The sequence below is a fragment of the Oreochromis aureus genome, linkage group 16, assembly GCF_013358895.1.
Source record: "Oreochromis aureus strain Israel breed Guangdong linkage group 16, ZZ_aureus, whole genome shotgun sequence".
Taxonomy (NCBI): Eukaryota; Metazoa; Chordata; class Actinopteri; order Cichliformes; family Cichlidae; genus Oreochromis; species Oreochromis aureus.
In genome coordinates this window covers 34,208,553-34,228,944 of record NC_052957.1, presented here as the reverse complement: position 1 = coordinate 34,228,944, position 20,392 = coordinate 34,208,553, and the positions used below count along the sequence as shown (strand labels likewise).

At 40.9% G+C, this 20,392-nt stretch overlaps 1 protein-coding gene across 1 annotated transcript in view; it reads left to right on the top strand.

Annotated features, from left to right (window-relative positions):
- The window catches only part of fer1l6 (fer-1 like family member 6), a 74,461-nt gene that overhangs the window by 671 nt on the left and 53,398 nt on the right, over positions 1 to 20,392 (top strand). The window contains exons 2-10 of the mRNA XM_039599863.1: positions 22 to 110; positions 4,711 to 4,822; positions 6,276 to 6,330; positions 6,511 to 6,642; positions 6,773 to 6,835; positions 6,952 to 7,030; positions 9,049 to 9,205; positions 19,694 to 19,880; positions 20,184 to 20,285. Coding sequence (XP_039455797.1) covers positions 35 to 110; positions 4,711 to 4,822; positions 6,276 to 6,330; positions 6,511 to 6,642; positions 6,773 to 6,835; positions 6,952 to 7,030; positions 9,049 to 9,205; positions 19,694 to 19,880; positions 20,184 to 20,285 — 963 coding nt within the window. The 5' untranslated portion in view covers positions 22 to 34. The remainder of the gene's footprint in view (positions 1 to 21; positions 111 to 4,710; positions 4,823 to 6,275; positions 6,331 to 6,510; positions 6,643 to 6,772; positions 6,836 to 6,951; positions 7,031 to 9,048; positions 9,206 to 19,693; positions 19,881 to 20,183; positions 20,286 to 20,392) is intronic.

The following is a 20,392-nucleotide window of genomic DNA, read 5'->3' as shown; positions in this document are numbered from 1 at the left end:
GGTTTACTCTCCTGTGAGCAGAAAGCCCCAAAAAATGTTTGGCCTGAAAGTGAAGAAGAAGAAGAAGAAAGACAATGAAGATCTGGTTCTGGCAAACAAGGGAGCCACAGGTAAGACCTGCAACACACACACACACACACACACACACCTGCCTCCAACACGCATATGATACAAACACACAACATCCTTAAAAATATGATGTCGTGCTGTGGATGACCTTACATTAACATATATAAAGCATATAAGCATCTTAGTGATATTAATGCAAAGTACGTCATGTTTCATAAAACTGATACACATTTAAAAACTGTTGAATGAAGAACTTTTCACTGCTCATTATAGTTTTTATTTGAAATCAGGAATCCAGAGCCAGCTTGGTCCTAATGGGCTCCCTCACTCGTGAACAGTGTTGGTCAAGTTACCTATATAGTAATTAGTTACTAATTACTAATTATTTCTCCAAGGAAGTAATCCTGTTACTTTACTGATTACTTATTTTCAAAAGTAATTAGTTACTTTACTAATTAGTTACTTTTAAAAAACATGATACACATCCTGAATATGTTATAAAGCAACAGACTTTTCAGCACAATTCTATTTTTTATCACGTTTTGCTGTGTGGCAGGCAGAGGTTGGACCCAAACGCAGGACTCTGAAGCGGCAGCTTTTATTCACTGGCAAACTGAGAAGCACAGCACACGAGCACTAGAAATAAAAACAAAAACTCAAACTAGGCCTAAACAGCGAGGACATGTGGCCAGAGAGAAAGGAAAAGGGATGGGGGCACATGACATGACATGATGAGTGAGGAACACACAGCTAATGAAGGACGTGACAACAAACAGGGGAAGACTGAGGACTTAAATACACCGACAGGTTAACGAGAGAATAGGGAACAGATAGAAACACCGCTGGGACTAATTACACATAACAGGACAAAGTGGAAGCAAAACTGAATACACTTACATAGGACGTGTTAAAACATGACGTATGCACAGAGACACGACTGACTGGATATGAAACATGGAACACAGGAAAGACAGTGACTGAAACTAAAAGCTAGAACAACAAATATAACATCAAGAGAACGAAAACCACGAATAACAATAATCAAGAAATATAAATTAAACACAAAACACAGGGTCACAGGCACAGTGCCGTGACAATTTTTTCTGCATAATCCATCATATAAAATGTAATCAAATAAAAAAGTCTCTTTTTAAACATTGTTTTATTTGTTTTAATCTTTTAACTTTATGCACATTGCATTAAGCAAAAATTAAATTATATGCAACTGTCTTTGACTTGAAGAAATTCTTTAACATTTAAACATATTTTCTGCATATTCCAGCATATAAAATCATGTTTTGTGTTTACACTCTTTCAAATAGATGCAAGTAAAACACAGCAAAAATAAATAAAATCAAACATTCAGCAGCTCTTAAATCTATTGTCACCTGTTTAGCAGGAGTGGGGCGGGTGGAGGTTTGCCCACAGCAGTCATGTCAGTGGGGGGATCCGGGGGTTTCTCTGTGTCACATTCCCGTGGCGGCGTGCTCGCTGCTCGCTCAGATTTGAAGTTTAATTTTTTGCCGTAGAAAGAAGTTTTCTTCCCACGCAGAGTGAACAGCAGACGCTAATGTTTGTGTCACTTTTTACAGAATCAAACTCAAAGTAATGTGATTACTTCCACGCTTTAAACGCTGCATGGTCGTACTCTCTCCATCACTCCATATTATCCATTGTTGATCTGCACACGTCTGTTGTTGCCACGGACGTCGCACGCGCGCACGTCACTGTCATGAGACACTCTCGCAAACAAAATCACGTTAACGCAGTAATGCAGCATGCTTACAGGAAAGTAACAGTAATCTAATTCATTCAGAATCCAGCAGTGCTGATTAGGGATGGGTACCGGTGTCCGGTGCCATTATGGCACAGGTTCTGACATAAACGGTAGTAACCAGACCGAAAAGCAGCGCAAATTTCGGTGCTTTATTTCGGTGCTTTTTTTTCCTGAGATGTCATACACTTTGGATTCTAACCAATCATTTTACGTTTCCGAGGATAGTAGGCGGGGCCAGGTACGTACGTTCTTTTAGAGCAGAGCTACAGATTAAAAATGCCCAAGGCGAAGCGATCAAAAGTCTGGCTGTACTTCACAGCAAAAGATGCAAACTCAGCAGCCTGCAACAAGTGCTTTAAGCTGATACTGTGCAAAGGAGGTAACACCTCGAATCTGATGAAACACTTGGCGACGCATAGCGTTTTTTTAAAAGCCGAGAAATGTGCCGTATTTGATAGCTTGCTGCAAGACTTTACACCGAGCACATCTACTGCGGGTGTGGTGCCTGTTATCGGACCCGGAGTTAGCAACATCCCCCAAAAACCCGAAGAGTAGAGTCCTGGCCCCTAGCCCTGTCAGTGTAGCAGAAATGATGAGGATGATGATGGCAGCAGCAGCCGTTCTCCTCTGCGTGAGTAGCTTCATGTTGTTCGTGTGTAATTAACGTTGAGTAGGCTAACCACATTATTACATTAATGCATGTGGGTGAACTAGCAAACACCGTCATAGTTACATGCGGCTGTCTTCTTGTTTGATGGCAGATACTCCCCCCTGGCCAAAAAGGCTAAAATGACCAAAGAAAAAGTGGAACACAGTTAAACATGAGAGGTTTTTGGACAAAGTTTGTGTTTTTCCATTGTTTAAGCACTGCTTCCAGCCAAGAGTGAGACCATATATGCCCAATAGCTGCAGAAAAGGCTAACATTGTTATCTTTTTACAAAAAAACAGCTGAACATGAGAGGTTTTTGGACAAAGTGTGTGTTCTCCATTCTTTAAGCACCGGTTTGAGCACCATTTAAGCACCGGCACCGTTTCAAAAGTACCGGTTTGGCACCGGTATCGCATAAAACCTAAATGATACCCATCCCTAGTGCTGATGTGTGCCAATACACCGAGAAAACTAAACAGAAATACAAAATACATCTTTTAGACGCTTATTACTAATATAAACTCAAATAACATAGAAAATACAAGAAAATATCAACTAAGCAATCAAATAGAACTTATAACATGTACCTCGCTCCGCATTCCAAGGGCTGCAATTTATTAATTTCAAGAGAGTCCGGTATCACGCTGCTTCACGCTTCATTCAGAGCTGCCTACCGGCACATGTGCGCCACATAATCCGGTCTGAGCTGGAATTGCAGCTTGCCGCTAACTAAGCGACAGAGCCCTCTACTGGACACTACGCGTAGCTGTACAAGCTTATATCAATAAACGAAAAACGGACCTTTACACATATTCCATTTAAGGCCATAACCTGCTGATATTTTTTATAAACTGTTTGATTAACACAGATCTGAACATCACATTGTTAGGAAAACACAAATGTAAGTTCGAATTCTCAGTGCTGTTCTCTTTTCCTAAGTTCTCCTACCAAGGTCAAGGAAAAGGGGTTAGAAATAGGAGGCAGGAGGGCTTTGGCTTCATTTTTATACCGTAGGTGGAAGTGGAGCTACGTCATCCACCTTTTATACAGTCATTGGTGCTGACATGGTAAACACACAAACACACACACGCAGAGAGAGAGAGCTCAATAATTAAAAATGTATGCAGCAGCTTTTGGTCTTTCATAAATAAAACACATGCACAAACTCCTTTTAGGTTTCAAATTAACAATCAAATAAAATCCATCTCAAAATATAAAATGTTTCTTGTCTATTTCAATACCATGACAGGCAGCTTTAAACTCAGTAAGTAAGGAGTTGAATTACTATAACAAATCTAGTGTTATGATTTTTAATTATGAGGGTTATTTCTCCTAAATTGCTTTTTAGAAAGTAGTTGTCATATTCACGTTTCAGTTTCAGACTTAACTGTGTGTTACAAGTGGTTTAAGGAGGATTTCATTGTCATCTGCATTTCACAGTATATGCAATATCTCAGTTATAAATAAGACACATACCTCATCTTGTTATTATCACACAGTTCAAAAGCCAACATTACGGTGACTGATGTACAACTGTATGATAGCACTACAATAACCACTGTCTGATGTTTATCCTCTTTTACTTGGAAATACTTTTACTACTGTGACTTTTATGTACGTATCTTTCATATCATCTTGCGTGCATTAAAGATGGGTCATGGCTACTTTCTTAATCCAACATTAAAAAGAAAAGAAATATACTCACTTCACCTTTAGGAAAATCCTAATTATGTAATGAATCCTGGTACTGAGCTGATCTAAAAATAATAGACTGAGTTCAAAATATAAAATTACTTTAAAATTAATTTAAAATTTACACAAAGAATTACATTTTATTTTTCACTTACAATTTGAACAGATGCAAAATTCAAAAACCTGAAAACTTTCATCTCTAAACGATTAAGATCCACAAATGAATTACAAAAATAAGAAGGAATTAAAAATACTACGAGCAGCTTTAGGGTTATTTTTCAAAATGACTAAATTAACTGAATTATAGGCAGCAGAACTGAATCAAATGAAAGCATTACAATAAACTAATAAGGACATGTGGCCAGAGAGAAAGGAAAAGGGATGGGGGCACTCATGCATATACATGCACATGGTTGTGCATTTTTCATGGGCACACAATTCCACCATACCATTATTATTGACAGGCCTTTAAGATCTTATCAGTTAGGAAAGAATCCTGAAATTGTTTGTTTATGCTTATAGACAGTGAGGTGGAGGTCCCTCCTGAAGCTTCTCCCCTACTGGAGGGAGAAAACACTGACGATCAACCAAGAAAATCTGCAGCAAGAACCAGAACAATCCCAAACACCAACAGGTATGAGTTTTCATGCTTACAGTACCATTCAGATTATCTCTGTCCAGACAAGTGTTTCCACAGTAACACATCAAAAAAACATATTACGCGTCAGTGGTGACTGGTGGTAACAACATTTTGGGGGTGGAACTGGGTCCAATGGGTCAATAAGAAGATGTTATGAACCTGACAATGGGGGAAATAATAATTTGATCTCCCCCTGAATTTATAAGTTAAGGTCTCTGAGAAAGAAATGAACAGTCTCTAATTTTATGGTAGTTTCATTTTATAACATAAAAGTTATAAATTGTTGGTATGCAGAGCGGAATAGTGTTTCTTGTAGTTGGTCACCAGGTTTGCATCCATCCCAGGAGGGATTTTAGCCGACTCCTCTCTCTACAGATACTCTCTACATCCTGTAGACTTCTTGACTGCTGCTCTGCAACTCGAAGCTTCAGCTCCGCCACAAACTTTCGTGTAGTGGGTGGGAGGGTTTGTCCAGCATTGTTCTTATCCTGGACAACATCGCCCTCTCCAGCTCAGCTGTTAGAGAGTCCAGCTCCACCCCCAAAGGGTTACTGTCCTTAAGGATCAGTTTTTTTTGAGTATCTTAGTGACCCTCAACCTGCTGCCCAGCTTGCAACAGCACAGAGGATAGCACTGGCACAGACTCAGTATTGTCCAACAGATGTTAGAAGACCTTAATGCATTGCATCCTGTGCATTGCAGTGGTGTTTTTAACCCAGTCCAGTTTATTCTGTACTCTGAGATATTTATAGTCCTCCAGCATGTCCACATTGACCCCTGGGATTGAAGCAGTAGACACTAGTTTATTTCCTTGGTCATTCTCACATTGAGCTGCAGATGATTCTGCTCGCACCACAGGACAAAGAAGTCCAGCACAGCATCCAAACTGATACATCCAACCACCGCAAACTCATCAGAGTCATGTATATTTATTTACTCTTTTTCTGTAATTGATCTTTCAAAGTTAACTTCAGTAATTACTTCCTCCAAATCATCAACGTGTCTTTTAGACTCCATTTCAAGACTGATCAAAGACGTCCTACCAATAGTTAAACTTAAATATGATCAGCCTATCTATGCTAATCAGCTACATACCACGGGCCTTCAAGCTGGCAGTAGTTAGACCTTTACTTAAAAACCCATCGCTTGACTCAGCTCTCCTCGCTAATTATAGTCTTAATTTACATTTATGTAATGTTTTTCTGGAGTTTTGGTTGATGTCCTCCTCCATCAAAATGAAAATACTATAAAAATGAGAAATTTTATGTTTTTCTGGAAGTAAGCCAACTTAAAAATTCAGCAGGTGATCAAATAATTATTTCCTTCACTGTAATATTTAATTGTAGAAACAATAGCCAACTAGAGAAGTAACCGTAGCCCTAAATACAACTGAACTGTATTTCTCTATTAACAATATCCTCATTTGTCTCTGACTCTCTTTCCATAGGTCCAAACTGAATACTCACATTCAGGACAGTGAAGCGAAACCCCAGAGCTTCCAGGTAATCACATGCACAATTCGCTGGTAGTCTACTAGATGTGTTTCTTTTAATATTAAAAGTATGAAGAAATGTGAGTGCTGGTATTTCATATTTTCAGTTTTATGTAAGCTGGACAATTGTCTTAACCCTGATGGGAACAAATGCTGTAATAACACGTGTTATTGTTTATCTGGCTCATAGATTGCCATTAATATCACAGAGGCTAGACAGCTTGTGGGGGAAAACATTGACCCGAGCATAGTGATAGAGATTGGTGATGAGAAGAAACAGACATCAGTCAAGGAAGGAACCAATGCTCCTTTTTACAATGAGGTAAAAAATAAAAAGCAACAAAAAGAACTGGACCAGAAAACGTCCCATTCGAACCACCTGTGCTTCACTATAATAGTTTACTGTACCTTAACACAATCTGTCACCCTGTCCTGTCATTTCTTTCCATCAGTATTTTGTGTTTGACTTTTTTGCCCACAAAGATGTCTTCTTCGACAAAGTGATCAAGCTGACGGTGGGTAAAAACTACAGCAAGCATTTCTGAGATACGTTTCTGGCATGACCAATTGATCAAAAATCCAGTATTTACCTTTTAAGTGATTTTAGTTTCTGCTTTCATTCTCTCTCCAGGTTTTACACTCTAAAATGCTGAGGAGTTTCTGTGTTGGATCCTTTATGTTAGATGTGTGGACAGTCTACAAACAGCCAGGTATCCTAAATCTTTAATATGCAATATGTTGCCAAAAGTATCTTACACACCAATCCAAATAAGCATGGAGACTAAAAACATTTGAAAAAAAATGGGCTGTTCTCAGGAGCTTAGTAAATTCCTGTGTGATGCCGTGATTATAAATATTTATTAATAATTTTATTTGAAAAGTAATCATGTACAACATTAACACAAACATTGCCATTCAGTGCATTGTACCAGAGTTGGTTTAAGCTAATTTGCACCAGTATAGTCCCTTGGCAGGTCAGGTGATAGGATGCTACCTGTGCTACAAGTCCAGTCATGAAATTTCCTTTCTACTAAATATTCCACAATTAACTGTTTGTTGTTAGTTATTATAACAAAGTGGAAGCAATTGGGAATTTGCTTCCACTTAGCCATGCAGTGGTAGGCTGCATAAAATCACAGAGCAGGGTCAGTGGATGCTGAGGCACATAGTGCACAGAGGTCACCAACCTTCTACATATTCAATGCCTACAGACTTGCTACCAGAGTTCTCTGACTGCATTGTGGCAAGTTTAAAGTTTGGTATAGTGTGTGGGGTTGGTTTTCAGAAGTTGGGCTCAGCCCCTTAGTTCCACTGAAAGAAACTCTTAAAGCTTCAGCATACTGAGACATTTTGGATAATTTCTTGCTCCCATATTTGGAGGAACAGTTTGCAGATGGCAGCAAAGGTCCAAGAACCATAAAGATATGGATGAGTATGTTTGGTGTGGAAGAACTTGATTGGCTTGCACAGGGTCCTGACCTCAACCTAATAGAACATCTCTGGAATGTTAGAGCGGAGAAAGTGAGCCTGGCCTTCTCGTCCAACATCAGTGTCTGATTCACAAATTTCCTGTTGGAAAACTAGTCAAAAATTCCCAGAATCCAAATCAGAATACTTGGTTACGGTTGCGCAAGACAATAAAAACACTAACAGACGTAACTAAATAAGTGTTACAACGTTACAAAATATAAGAAATAGCTCTAATATATACACGTAGTTCAATTATAAATATCCAGAATATTACAGAGATTAAATATATTTGATTGATATTTTACTGCACTGCAGAGGATGTGCAAATATTGCACTGTGTACTGTGCATTAGATTGAGGAGATGTTCAGTGGTGCATTATGGGTAATCTCAGTCTGTCAGTGAGTGTGCTCCTGTGACTGGCCGGCTCATCATGGAGTGGGTGCGAGGTACTGTCCAGCACTTGGACAACACCCACCTCTCCGACACCGCCTTAAGGGTATCCAGCTCCATGCCCACAACATTACTGGCCTGTGGATCAGTTTATTGAGTCTGTTGGCATCAGCAACCCTCAACACTCCTAAACCCTGTGGAAAGCTTTCCTACAAGAGTTGAAGCTGTTGTAGCTGGAAAGGTTGAGCAATATCCTATTAAACCCTGTGGATTAAGAATGAAGTGTCACTCTGACCTCAAAAAATGCACTTCTGGAAGAATGGTCAAAAAATTCACATAAACACGCTCTATTTTGGAAAGCCTTCCCAGAAGAGCTGATAGAGAGATAGAAAGCACTTTAGCATAGAAAAAAGTGCTTGTGTGAATGGGTGAAAGACACATGTTGTATAAAGCGCTTGGAGTGCTCCAAAAAGGTAGGAAAGTGCCATATAAGAATCAGGCCATTTACTCAAGTTCATAGGTGTGTGAAGACAGACGAGGGAATATTTTTGGCAACATAGCGTATGTAACTTAACTTTTCTAGTGGAGAGTTTTAGCAGTTCGGTCAAGATCAAGTCAAAGCAGCCTTTGAAAACTGTTTGCTTTTCCATTTTGACAAACTCTGACCTGTTTGACTGTAAACTTTTCCTGTCATAAAAAACAAAAAACAAACCAACAACAACAAAAACTCAGTGCCAAATTCTACCCAAATGATCTTCTACAGAAATGTATCTGTGCCAAACATATTTCCCAAAAAAGTTTGGTTCTTTCATTTATGTAATTTATCTGTTCATGAATCACACTACTGTCTCTTCCTTACTCCTGTAGGTCACCAGTTCATCAATAAGTGGGCAATGCTAACCAACTGTGGTGACATTAGCACTGGGGTCAAGGGTTATGTCAAGTGTGACATCAGCATTTCATCGAAGGGAGATACCATGCAGCCAGGACAAAAAGCGAGTGATGCTGAGGAGCAGATAGACAAGTATGAACTTACCCATCTTCATAATTTAACTGACCAGATGTTTTTGTGGATTTCTGAGAAAGAAACATAAATTGTCTGTTAGCAGTCTAGCACCCAGTTTTCAAGATATCGTGTGATGGTAGATACCAATACAGCTCGAGCTGATTTAATTTTTGTGAAAATCTGGTTAATGTTAAGGCACCAAAAATTTTACATTACCCACAATTTTTTATGGATCATCTTCAAACATCAATACAATACACTGTGTTTTGCGGGACATGAGTACCTAGGTTGGCAAAGCATTTGACCTTCACCTTTATTATCAATGCTAAAAGTGGACCTATATTGAGTAATATATCACATGACAGGGCATGAAGAAAGCTGTACAACACACTTTTTTTCCAGTACAATGCCCTACGATGTTACAAAATTGCAAGAATATATCTTAAAATCTCAAGTTTTTACTGCTTATAGAAGCCAAAGATTTCAGTCAAGTTGCTCCGATCATATGGGTAAAAAATACACTTTATTTGATTTTCATTTTAGAATGTAATGCTTCAAAGTCATAGGTAAAAGGTCCAGGACAGACAAAATAGGAAAATGTTTTTCTTGAATCATTTCCAAACGTTAGAGCAATAAATTTATAATCAAGGGACACAATTTTTCAATACAACATTATTTGACTTCATAATGACAATTAATTATTATATTACTCTAAATGTCCACGTTAACAATGTTGACATCTGACAAATGATCTATGAAAATAATGCACATCATTATTGGAGCTTTCCATATCACTAATACTTACATCAGCATAAAACATCAACGTTTTAGTATAGTTGTTGTATAGTATAGCACTTCTTTTCCTCCGGTACTTTCCCGTATTGAGACACATTTTGTAATGTGATTTATGTAAATAAATCAGTCAAGGGGCTGCTGGACAGAGCATGCACCAGTGTGCTTACGTGAAAAAGAAACTTGACTATTGTCCACATAACAATGAAAAGAAATATTGTTCTTCTGGAAAATAGTGCCAAGTGGCACCTGGTACAAAGACAAAAGGTGGTCCAAGAATGGAAACTTATGGTACTCCCCAAGGGAGGGAAGCAAAGGTGCAGCTAAAATGATCAGTGCTGACACAGAAATTTATCAGAGAGGAAGGACCTAAACCACTGGAGAGCTGAGTAAGTGATGCTGTTACGATATCAGTTTTTACCCCGGTTCTTTATTCGTCGAGGGAACCAGAAACGGTGGTGTCCCTCTGAAACAATCTTCACCCCTTTGTTAGTTCCAGGCAGCTTTATAGAGGCGACCCCATCATAAATCCCCCACAGTGTGCTGCCAACTCTGTGTCTGTGTCTATGTACACGAGCACATGAGTGCCTGTGTGTGTGCCGCACCACGTGTCTATGTGAGTGCACGTGAGTGAGTGTGCATGTGGATGTGTGAGTATATCAGTTAAAACACTGTGGGTGTGTGGCTCTTCCTAGGGGCCATAAATACCATCTCCCCTCCAGACCACAGTCATCCAGTTAAATGTTGAGACCCCCACACAGGTATCCTCTGGGGAATTTCCACTCAGCATTAACTCCTCTTTGTCTTACTTTCACAGTTCAACTGGGGGAGGGTCTCCTAAGATCTACTCCTAAGTTCATGACACAGTCAGGCCTTTATTTATATCCAGGGCAGTGTCAGTGTCTCTACCATAATTCTACATTCTATCTTAACACATTTCTAAACTCTAAAGCAAACTAAACATTCCTACATGTCTAAACTCTAAAATAAGCTAAACATTTCTACAAATCCCCCTTTTTATCTGCCCTATGGCAGATAAAACTACACTAAATCTTTCACCATAATGTTTTGATACTGTGACTCCCCATTTCCCAAAAGTGGTCTCCTGATGTTGGACTTTGTATCAGATTCTCCCACAGCACGATTGATGAGTCTTACGAACAAGGCTCTGATACAAGGCACACAACAACACCCACACGTCGCTAATATTGCAGTAAAAACAGACAAAGAAACCATAATTGACATAATGAAACCTTTCCATTGCCCACAGACAGAGGTCATTCACCCTTCCAGCAGGTTATCCACTCCTGAATGCTCATACATTGTGGTGGACAACGTCCTTAGGCCTTCCAGAACTCGGGTCACAGAGCTGTCTGGAGCTGTGTTATTTAAAATAAAAGTACACTATATATCCCCAACATCGCGCAAACGCCCCCTTTTTTCTCCCAACAACATATCTAACGCCATCCGATTTGTACTGCCATTAAAGATGTTGGACCCAACTGTTCAGCAAGCCCTTCAACTGCGTCCCTGGTAAAGTTCGCCAGTCTCAGGACATTATAGTGCACATAATTAATACAATCCACCTTCTTGCTAGGAATTACTGGAAAAAATGCAGAAATTATTGGGAGATTTTCAAATCCTCCAGCAATTTGGTCCGCTACCTTAAATTCATTTAGGCACACCCCTAGGAACCCCAATAGCATCTATGTATGTTGGTGATCCTATTGTAAGGTCAAATGATCCTGGTGACTGTTTGGCCAACACATGACGCGTCTGCGGCGTGGCTGTCAGTTGAGCGGTGCTGGGCTTAGCCAGCCGCACCCCCTTTCTCCTACTAAACGAGAGGTGCACCTACTCGCACCATGGCACAGAGACCAGAAGTCCCACTAGGAATTCGAACATACAAACTGTAGCCACCATAATAATACAAACCAGCACGTGCCCCCAGGCCTATTTCGGTGCCGGTGCCTTTTGATACCTTTCCTCTGGCCAGGTACCAATCAGCGTTAATCTCCCCGGCCTCATGCTCATGTCTGTCAGGGAAAGACACAGTAAAGTCAAAACACGTGTAGTTGGGTCTTCTTGGCATGAAGGGACCAAGCACAGTATCGTTACCTATTGGTGGAAACAAACTTGCTAACATAGTACAATTACCTTCAGAAGCCGCTTCTCTGGTGAGTCTGAGCATGCCCTCAAGTCCCCACTGGTCTTCGGGATATAAAGGAGCTGGTTCTGTGAAAAGATGTGGGCGGGCAGCTGCGCACGCCACACAATCTGACACATTCTGTTCTCTAGCATTTTGGATGAGCCAGTCTGGCCACAGATTTGCTTTCACAGTAGCCAGTGGCCATTGAAATGAACTGTTTAGGTTTGAGTCTCGTATAATCTACCTCAAGTATTTGTGGGCCCGATTCTGAAAGTGACAATGGTGGGGGAGGTGTTAATACAATTATTTCAGCCACATCAGGTGCAGAATCTCTAAAGTGACTAAGTATGACTAAGTACACCATGGATCGAGCGGGCCACACAGTGTCATGCCAACTATTCAGTGAGAGGGTCAACGGGTTCTGCCCAGCTGAGAAGTCCCGCTGAAACCCAAGCTTCTGCCACGTGGTGTCCTTGTACGGGCGCCACGTGCCAGAATACTCCACTATGGTAGACCAGTACTCACACGGGCCCTTCCAATAAGTGTGATAGGGGTAGCCAAGCTTCTGATTATTACACTCTATATCTACCATTGGATTGTAACCTACCCAGACATCATATCCCCACCATGAACTGTTTAAGCCTTTACATTTAATGACAGCACAAAGGTCGAATGTATACGAGGCTGTGGACCCTTTAACGTTGTCCAACTCTATACCGCCATAATAATCAAAACACTCATCTGATTTACCTGTTTCCCTACGTTTGGTTTGCTTCACCGTGGCCTGTGATGGTGGAGTCGCCGGAGTGGATTCGGGTCTGTCTCTGGGCAATTCACTTAGAAGAAAAATCACAGTTACAATAACAACAGTTATCACAGCTAACACTACCGTTTCTCTCCAATTTCCCCTCAACCAGCCTAGAGAAGTTGACATGATATAAATTTAGATGAAAGGCTTGTCTGTTTACATCTTTTCCCATGCAGAAGGCTTCTCTGCAGAGCATCAAATCATTTGTGCTGTTCACAGAATCACAAGTCCATTGCTGGACCTCCTCTGCGCTGTCACTTTTGGAGCTTGGCACGCTCTCTCCATCCCTCGATTCTCACGTTCCAACGCTGCTGAAGATTTTAAGGCAGAGCACGTCGTACACCTTAGTTGTCTTCCTCAACCTCAACGTCGACACTCTTTCATTTTATTTAAGATTTTGCTGTGCAGAGTCTCCTCATGACAATCTCCTGCGCGATGTCTGCTGTGCTGAAGGTGATCTCTGATCCTCCTGAAGACTCTCTCCTGGCCTCAGCTCCCATCTTGTAGACGATCTCCTCAGTCACTCCTTCTCGTCATGGCACCTCACGACATCTACAGATTTAAAAATAACACTCCTCTCCCCACATGGCTTTCACCATGTGTCAACTCCCCAATAAGACATGTACAAGAATGTTGCACCGTCTCTCTAAAACAATCTCCAGGGTTTCCCACCTGGAGCAGCCATACTCCAGCCTGTAACCCTGTGTAAAAACATCAGTCAGCAAGTAAATGTTTAGCTTGTCTAACTCCCAGCTCCACCTGGAGCCTATATCCTGGAAGACAAACCTGTTAAATCAAACTTCACATTTTCAACCAACTATAGATCATAAGAATAATAAAGTATTCAGCATAAAAGACAAGTATCCTGTGCAGATTTTCTCAAATCATTAAATCACTATTATTGCCATAATTTGTCCCAAATCATGAATCATCCCAATTTATTCCACAATTTAATCGGTGACTTTCCTTAAGCAATGTCACTCCACTCATTTTATCACTATGAGCTCAGTAGTGGCCAGCTAATGAGCCCATATTCAACTATTCCATGAACACTGCATCTCTTATTTGTTTTCTCATGTCACTTGTCTGTTTTCTGCTGAATCCTCTACATGCACTCTTAGAAAAACAAACATTAACAACACAGATGGACAATCCTGGTGGTCAGACACAGGTCGACAGGTTCCAGAGGTGCTATAAAAGGCCATAAGGTTAAGCCTGCTGAAAAGGAATGACACTGGTTTCAACACAGGATGTTTCTCACACTATTTTCACTTCTCCCCTGTAATAGTCAACATTTTCCCAAGAACACAGTGTAATAGCATAATCAACATATAGCCTGTAAACACAGTTCCCTTCACTCATAAACCCAGTAATCCTGTAGTAGAAAGAACATTAACCATTAGTGTGTCCTGCTGTAACTCACATAATCAAACACATGATTAACTCTCTGCTGTAGAAAAGAAATGTAAATGTTAACACTGCGCATAAGCCCATGAATAACACCCCTGATAGATTGACAAACACAGAAAGTGGCATTTAAAAGGTTAAATCGTCCCACAACCTAGGATGCTGCTGTCATCTTCTTGCTCCTGTAAAAAGAAACACACATAAATTCATCCACCCTTTTGTCCTGTCTAGGTGGAGGTTAACCTTGAGTAGTGGTCAAGTCTTGTCAGCTATTGTCAGCTTTTACCAGTCAGTCAGTTTTTTCTCTCACTCACTCACTCATTCATTCATTCATTCTTTCTTTGCTGATAGTGGAAATTATCGTCGCATTTTCATTTCCACCCACAGCAAAATGACGTCATTTCAAAAAAGAAAAGAAGAACTTTTAGATCGGATTATCTCACTGAATCCTTTTTGAGCAGGGACTCATTTTCTAATTGTCCCAGATAAGCGGCTTTCTCCAGAGCCCATTGTAATTTTGGAGAAACTCACTTGCAACGGTTTTCTCGACATGTCGTATAGTGCTTTTAATTCCCGTCGTGCAGATCTGCTTAAAGAAAAGAAATTCAAAAACACATGTCAGTGCACTTGTTCAAAACAAAAAATAAAACAAAAAATAACAAACAAAACTGTCAAACAAAACTCCCAGTGCACTGTCCAAAAAACAAAAACAAAATAAAAATAACAGATCAAAATGAAAAACAAAATTAAATAAAAATACAGAAGCCTGGTCTTGGGACTCATCCCAGAATATTATTTTTCTAATGGGTGAAAACACACCAAATCTAAAACTTGGTGCCATGATAAAACCTTCCCCATACATCAGAAACAAAAACAAAACAAAAAACAAAAAATCTGCTTGTTTTATTCATTTAAACTCTGGATTCTGGTATCATTCAATCATATTCCCCAAAGTGATACTAATTCAGTTGTCTATGTATCACTTCTCAACCCTCTCAATAAACCAGACAGGATGATGGTAACAGTATTACCTACTTAAAATTGTGTTTGATTCTAATGAGCTTCATTGTGTGTGTGTGTGTGTTAGTAGGGTTAATACATTTTCTATTTCTGTGGGTTCTTTATGTACCTTCCCCCTTTTTTATGAAACAAAACTCCATTCACTCCAAATTTTGTTTCAGAAACATCTAAATGAAAATCTCTGTCTCAGTCAGGCACAGCCAAACCCCAAGTGCTTGCAGGTTACCATCGGCAACCACGCGGTGTGTTATTAACCCCTTCTACAAATATCCTCTGTTGAGGTGTAACACTTTATGTATGATTTTGTATTCTCTGTAGTGCATATCATGTGCATGTGTGGTGTTGTCTTTAATTTTTCTCTAACAGTACTCTTGCATACCTCAGTGCTTGTCTTCCTCCCCCTTTTGTGGTGGTCTGGACACTTTGTCAGTCCTCCACTTCAAGGCAGTCGTTTGTCTCCCCAGATTCCTTAACCCAATTTGATTCCCCACACTAAAACAGCATTCCTCTGTCCTGACCTGGTCCTCTCTCCATTCTCCTCTCCCACTTTGCCGTCCAATCGCAGTCAGTTCTCATCAGCTGTGTCCCGTGTATGCTCCCACTGTCTCTTTCATTGCCATCATGCTCCAAACATGGCAAATGTCAAACTCCAACAATCTTCTCAAAAGTCCTTCACACACAGTGAACTCGCAGCTTGCTGGAAACGCATCTCCATTCATCCAATCAAGATGATGGATCTTCTCTTTCTGATGCCGTTTGCCCAAAGTGCTGCTGGACCTCTCTGCTCAGGACTCTGGTATTGTCTCTTGGACTGCTGTCCACTGTTGATGTTCATCCTCGTGCTTCTGGAACTGCACTCTGTGTCTTCAGGGAGAGATTAGCTTCCTTGGAGCCTGCTTGTTCAGGATGAGGACGGGAAGCTGCAAAACAATTCAGCCAAAAATTCTGGCTGGGTGTTTCTATTTTTTGTTTCTAATGATCTTAACCTATAATTTTCTTCTGACTGCTGCCCGTGGAGAATTGATCCAGGTCCGTTTCCCACCTGTAATCGACAGACTGAGAGACTTTCATTATTCACTGTGACCGCACATGTTTTCATCACTCCTAAAGCAACACATCTCCGCTTATTTTGTTTTGAACTCTACTGACTTTAAACCCCGAAAATGAAATTTTTTATTTGTTCTTAACCACAAAAAATCTTCTTGATGTTGTTGTTAATTATTTTCACCCACAATACTTCAAATTATGTTTTCTTTTGTGTCCAGCAGGGGAATAAGATGACCTGTAGTGTCACTGCTCCCCCCAGTTGGAGACAATTTCCCACTCACACTTCCACACTTTTATTTTCTTTTTCTTTCTTTTTTTCTCATTATTTTCTTTCTCTTTTTTTCACACCCACACATTAACCTGTTAACTCACTCCTCCAACCTCATTTTTGTTTCACCCCAACAGCTCTCATACAGTCAGCAAACAAATTCTCCATTCATCCTTGAGTACTTGGTCACCTTTAAATGTCACTGTTAATTTTATCAATTTATTTATCATTACCTTAACACTAATCCACTGTTTAGTTTTTTCTGTAATTACTTTAGTTCATTTTCTCCTATTTGATCACTTTGATTTCTTAACTATTATTATTTCACAGGAAATCAACTAATGTACTCTTTTCTCCCTTTTTTGTCATCAAGGAATTCACACACACTCACAGGCTGGTCACTCGCCCCCACCTTTCTTCCTCTCTCTCTCTCACTCACACACACACACACATTTTACTCCTCCTTTGTTCCACCTGTGAACCCGCCCCTCGAGGCTGGCTCACACACACTTCATGCTTCTCACAGTCCCATACAAACTTTCTGTGAGACACTTTCTCTGCTGATACAGGACAACGCCCTGATCAGCACACAGAGTGGATATGGTCCACTTTTAGAACTCAACAAAAACAAAATTATAAACTCACGATCTTCAGATCGCAGCCTTCAACCGCGATTTCTCTTCTGTCTCAAAACACAGTCAAATTTAATCCCCAATAAACTCAGAATACACAACAATCAGTGGCACGGCCTCCCGTCCACATACAGGACAAAAACACAATCTTAAACTCAAATCTCTTAGTTCCTACACACACTCACACATTTCCCCAAACACACACTTTTAGACTCGAATTCTTTTTGTTACTTTAATTGACTCCTGTACTTCAAACGAGACGCCGACTCTAACGGCGCTTTGACACACACACTGCACAGTCCTTCTGCATCAGGCATTGGTTCAACTCAGCTCGGAATCTAACCGGCGAAAGCAACCGATCCTGCTTTTATGCATACTTTAGACTGTGACAGGGACCTCTCCCCGACTTAGTTATTTAAGGAGCCACGAATCCCCAGGTGACCACCCTGGATCCCCTGCCCTCGCAGGTCCTATCCCCGCGTCCGAGAATAGGTGGGGCAACCAAGCCCATGACACGCACAGCCCTGAGCTGGCGACGAGGCCTTTCAGCCCCGCTTTCTAACTAATAGTAACACACATTTCCTGCTTTAACGCACGGAGGACGGATCACACACCGCCACTTTTTCCTAATAACTAATACGGATGAAACACCGATTCTACTAATCCGTAACAAACGTCTCCTGCTTTAACGCACTGAGATTTTCTTACGGGGCGCTAAACATCAACCTGAGTTCTTAGCAAAAGTCTCTTGCTTTAGTCGTGCCGGGACGGACCTAGCCGCCCCTTTATGCTACTGAGTGAATTTACACTGAGATACGCTCAACTTAGCGAACAGATAATTTAGGCTTTAGACAATATGCACGGTTCGAAAATAAACAGGTCGTGCTTACCTTTTAATCATGTGAGCTAGCTCTCTGTTCGCCTCGTTTCATGATTTCAGCTCTGCCGATCCTCTCTGGGCCTCAAGCGAATCCCGGGTTTTCGGCACCAAAACTGTTACGATATCAGTTTTTACCCCGGTTCTTTATTCGTCGAGGGAACCAGAAACGGCACCGGAACTCAGTAGTTATTTTTACAAAATCTTTATTCATCTTTATTCATCTTCATTCATCTTCATTTAAGCATGCACTTCTAGAAGGGAAGACAAGGCCGGTGTCCCTCTGAAACAATCTTCACCCCTTTGTTAGTTCCAGGCAGCTTTATAGAGGCGACCCCATCATAAATCCCCCACAGTGTGCTGCCAACTCTGTGTCTGTGTCTATGTACACGAGCACATGAGTGCCTGTGTGTGCGCGTACCCGCGTGTCTATGTGAGTGCACGTGAGTGAGTGTGCATGTGGATGTGTGAGTATATCAGTTAAAACACTGTGGGTGTGTGGCTCTTCCTAGGGGCCATAAATACCATCTCCCCTCCAGACCACAGTCATCCAGTTAAATGTTGAGACCCCCACACAGGTATCCTCTGGGGAATTTCCACTCAGCATTAACTCCTCTTTGTCTTACTTTCACAGTTCAACTGGGGGAGGGTCTCCTAAGATCTACTCCTAAGTTCATGACACAGTCAGGCCTTTATTTATATCCAGGGCAGTGTCAGTGTCTCTACCATAATTCTACATTCTATCTTAACACATTTCTAAACTCTAAAGCAAACTAAACATTCCTACATGTCTAAACTCTAAAATAAGCTAAACATTTCTACAATGCCCACCCACTGCTCATGATCCACAGTGTCAAAGGCATCAGTAGCCTACAGCCACCAGAATCAGTTGCTTATAAGAATATCAATCTAAACCCTTAACAGTGCAGACTCAGTGCTGCGGTGAGTATTAATTATTGCTTTGTATTAGTTCTGCTGAATTATGCAACGCAATATCCGGAGGCAGTGCCGCTGTGCACCATTTCTGCAAATAGTGTGGCCCAGGTGCTGTTTCAGGTCATCTCCCGAGTTGTTATCCCGAAAGAGGTACTAGTTGACCAGGACACATCGTTCATGTCACACTAAAAGAGCTGTACGAATTATTGGGCATTAAACATATTCGGACCAGCGTCTGCCACCCTCAGGCTGACAGGGTGGGGGAGTGGCTGAATAAGACTACAATTAGTAAGATCTTTCATGAGGATGAACACAACTGGTATCGGTGGTTAGACCCTCTGTTGTTTGCAGTGCAGGAGGTGCCCCAGGCGTCCACGGGATTTTCTCCTCTTGAAATGAACATCTTTGAGCCAGTCCAAGGGCTGCTGTAATCAGTATTGTGAGATATCAGTATATCCAAAAGCTTAAGTTATTATGAAGTTACTTGTCTTTGTGCTGCTCATCCCGCCACTTGTTGCTCATAATTCTTAGCAAATTCGATATAATTGTATGGTTTATTGTCATCCTCAGGAACCTGTTGATTCCAGAGGGGTTTCCTTCTGAACGACCATGGGCTCGTTTCTGTGTGAAGGTGTATCGAGCTGAAGGCCTTCCCCGCAACAACTCCAGCATCATGGCTAATGTCACCAAGGCCTTCATAGGAGAAAACACAGCACTCATAGACCCATATGTTGTGGTCAGCTTCTTCAAACAAGTGGTTGGTTAAATTTATTAGCAGATAAGACTGATAATTTATATTTAGAAATTAAACATAAAAGCTACTTTTCACTGCCTCCTTGTGCCAAGGGTCACTGGGGCTGGTATCTCTGCATGTGATTTGGGAGGCTTTTACACTAAAGTCCCTTCCTGACACAACCTCACATTTGAACCATACATTTATACAGTGTTTTGCTATATACAGTTAAGGCACTTTGCACCAGGAGCCCCCTTGCAGTGAAGTGACAGTGCTTACCACTGTGCAAAGCAAAATCATGTTCTAATCATTTACCCGTCCCTTCAGGGTCGCACATCAACTCAAAAGTCGACAGCAGATCCGGTGTGGAATGAGCAGATTGTCTTCACTGAAATGTTTCCTCCTCTGTGTCAGAGACTGAAGATCCAGGTATGAATGTAACGCAGAAGCACTCACTTTATGTTTGTGTGTAGTTTCACTGTAATTTACACATGGAAAGAGTCACAGTTTAAGTCTATAATCACTGACCTTATATC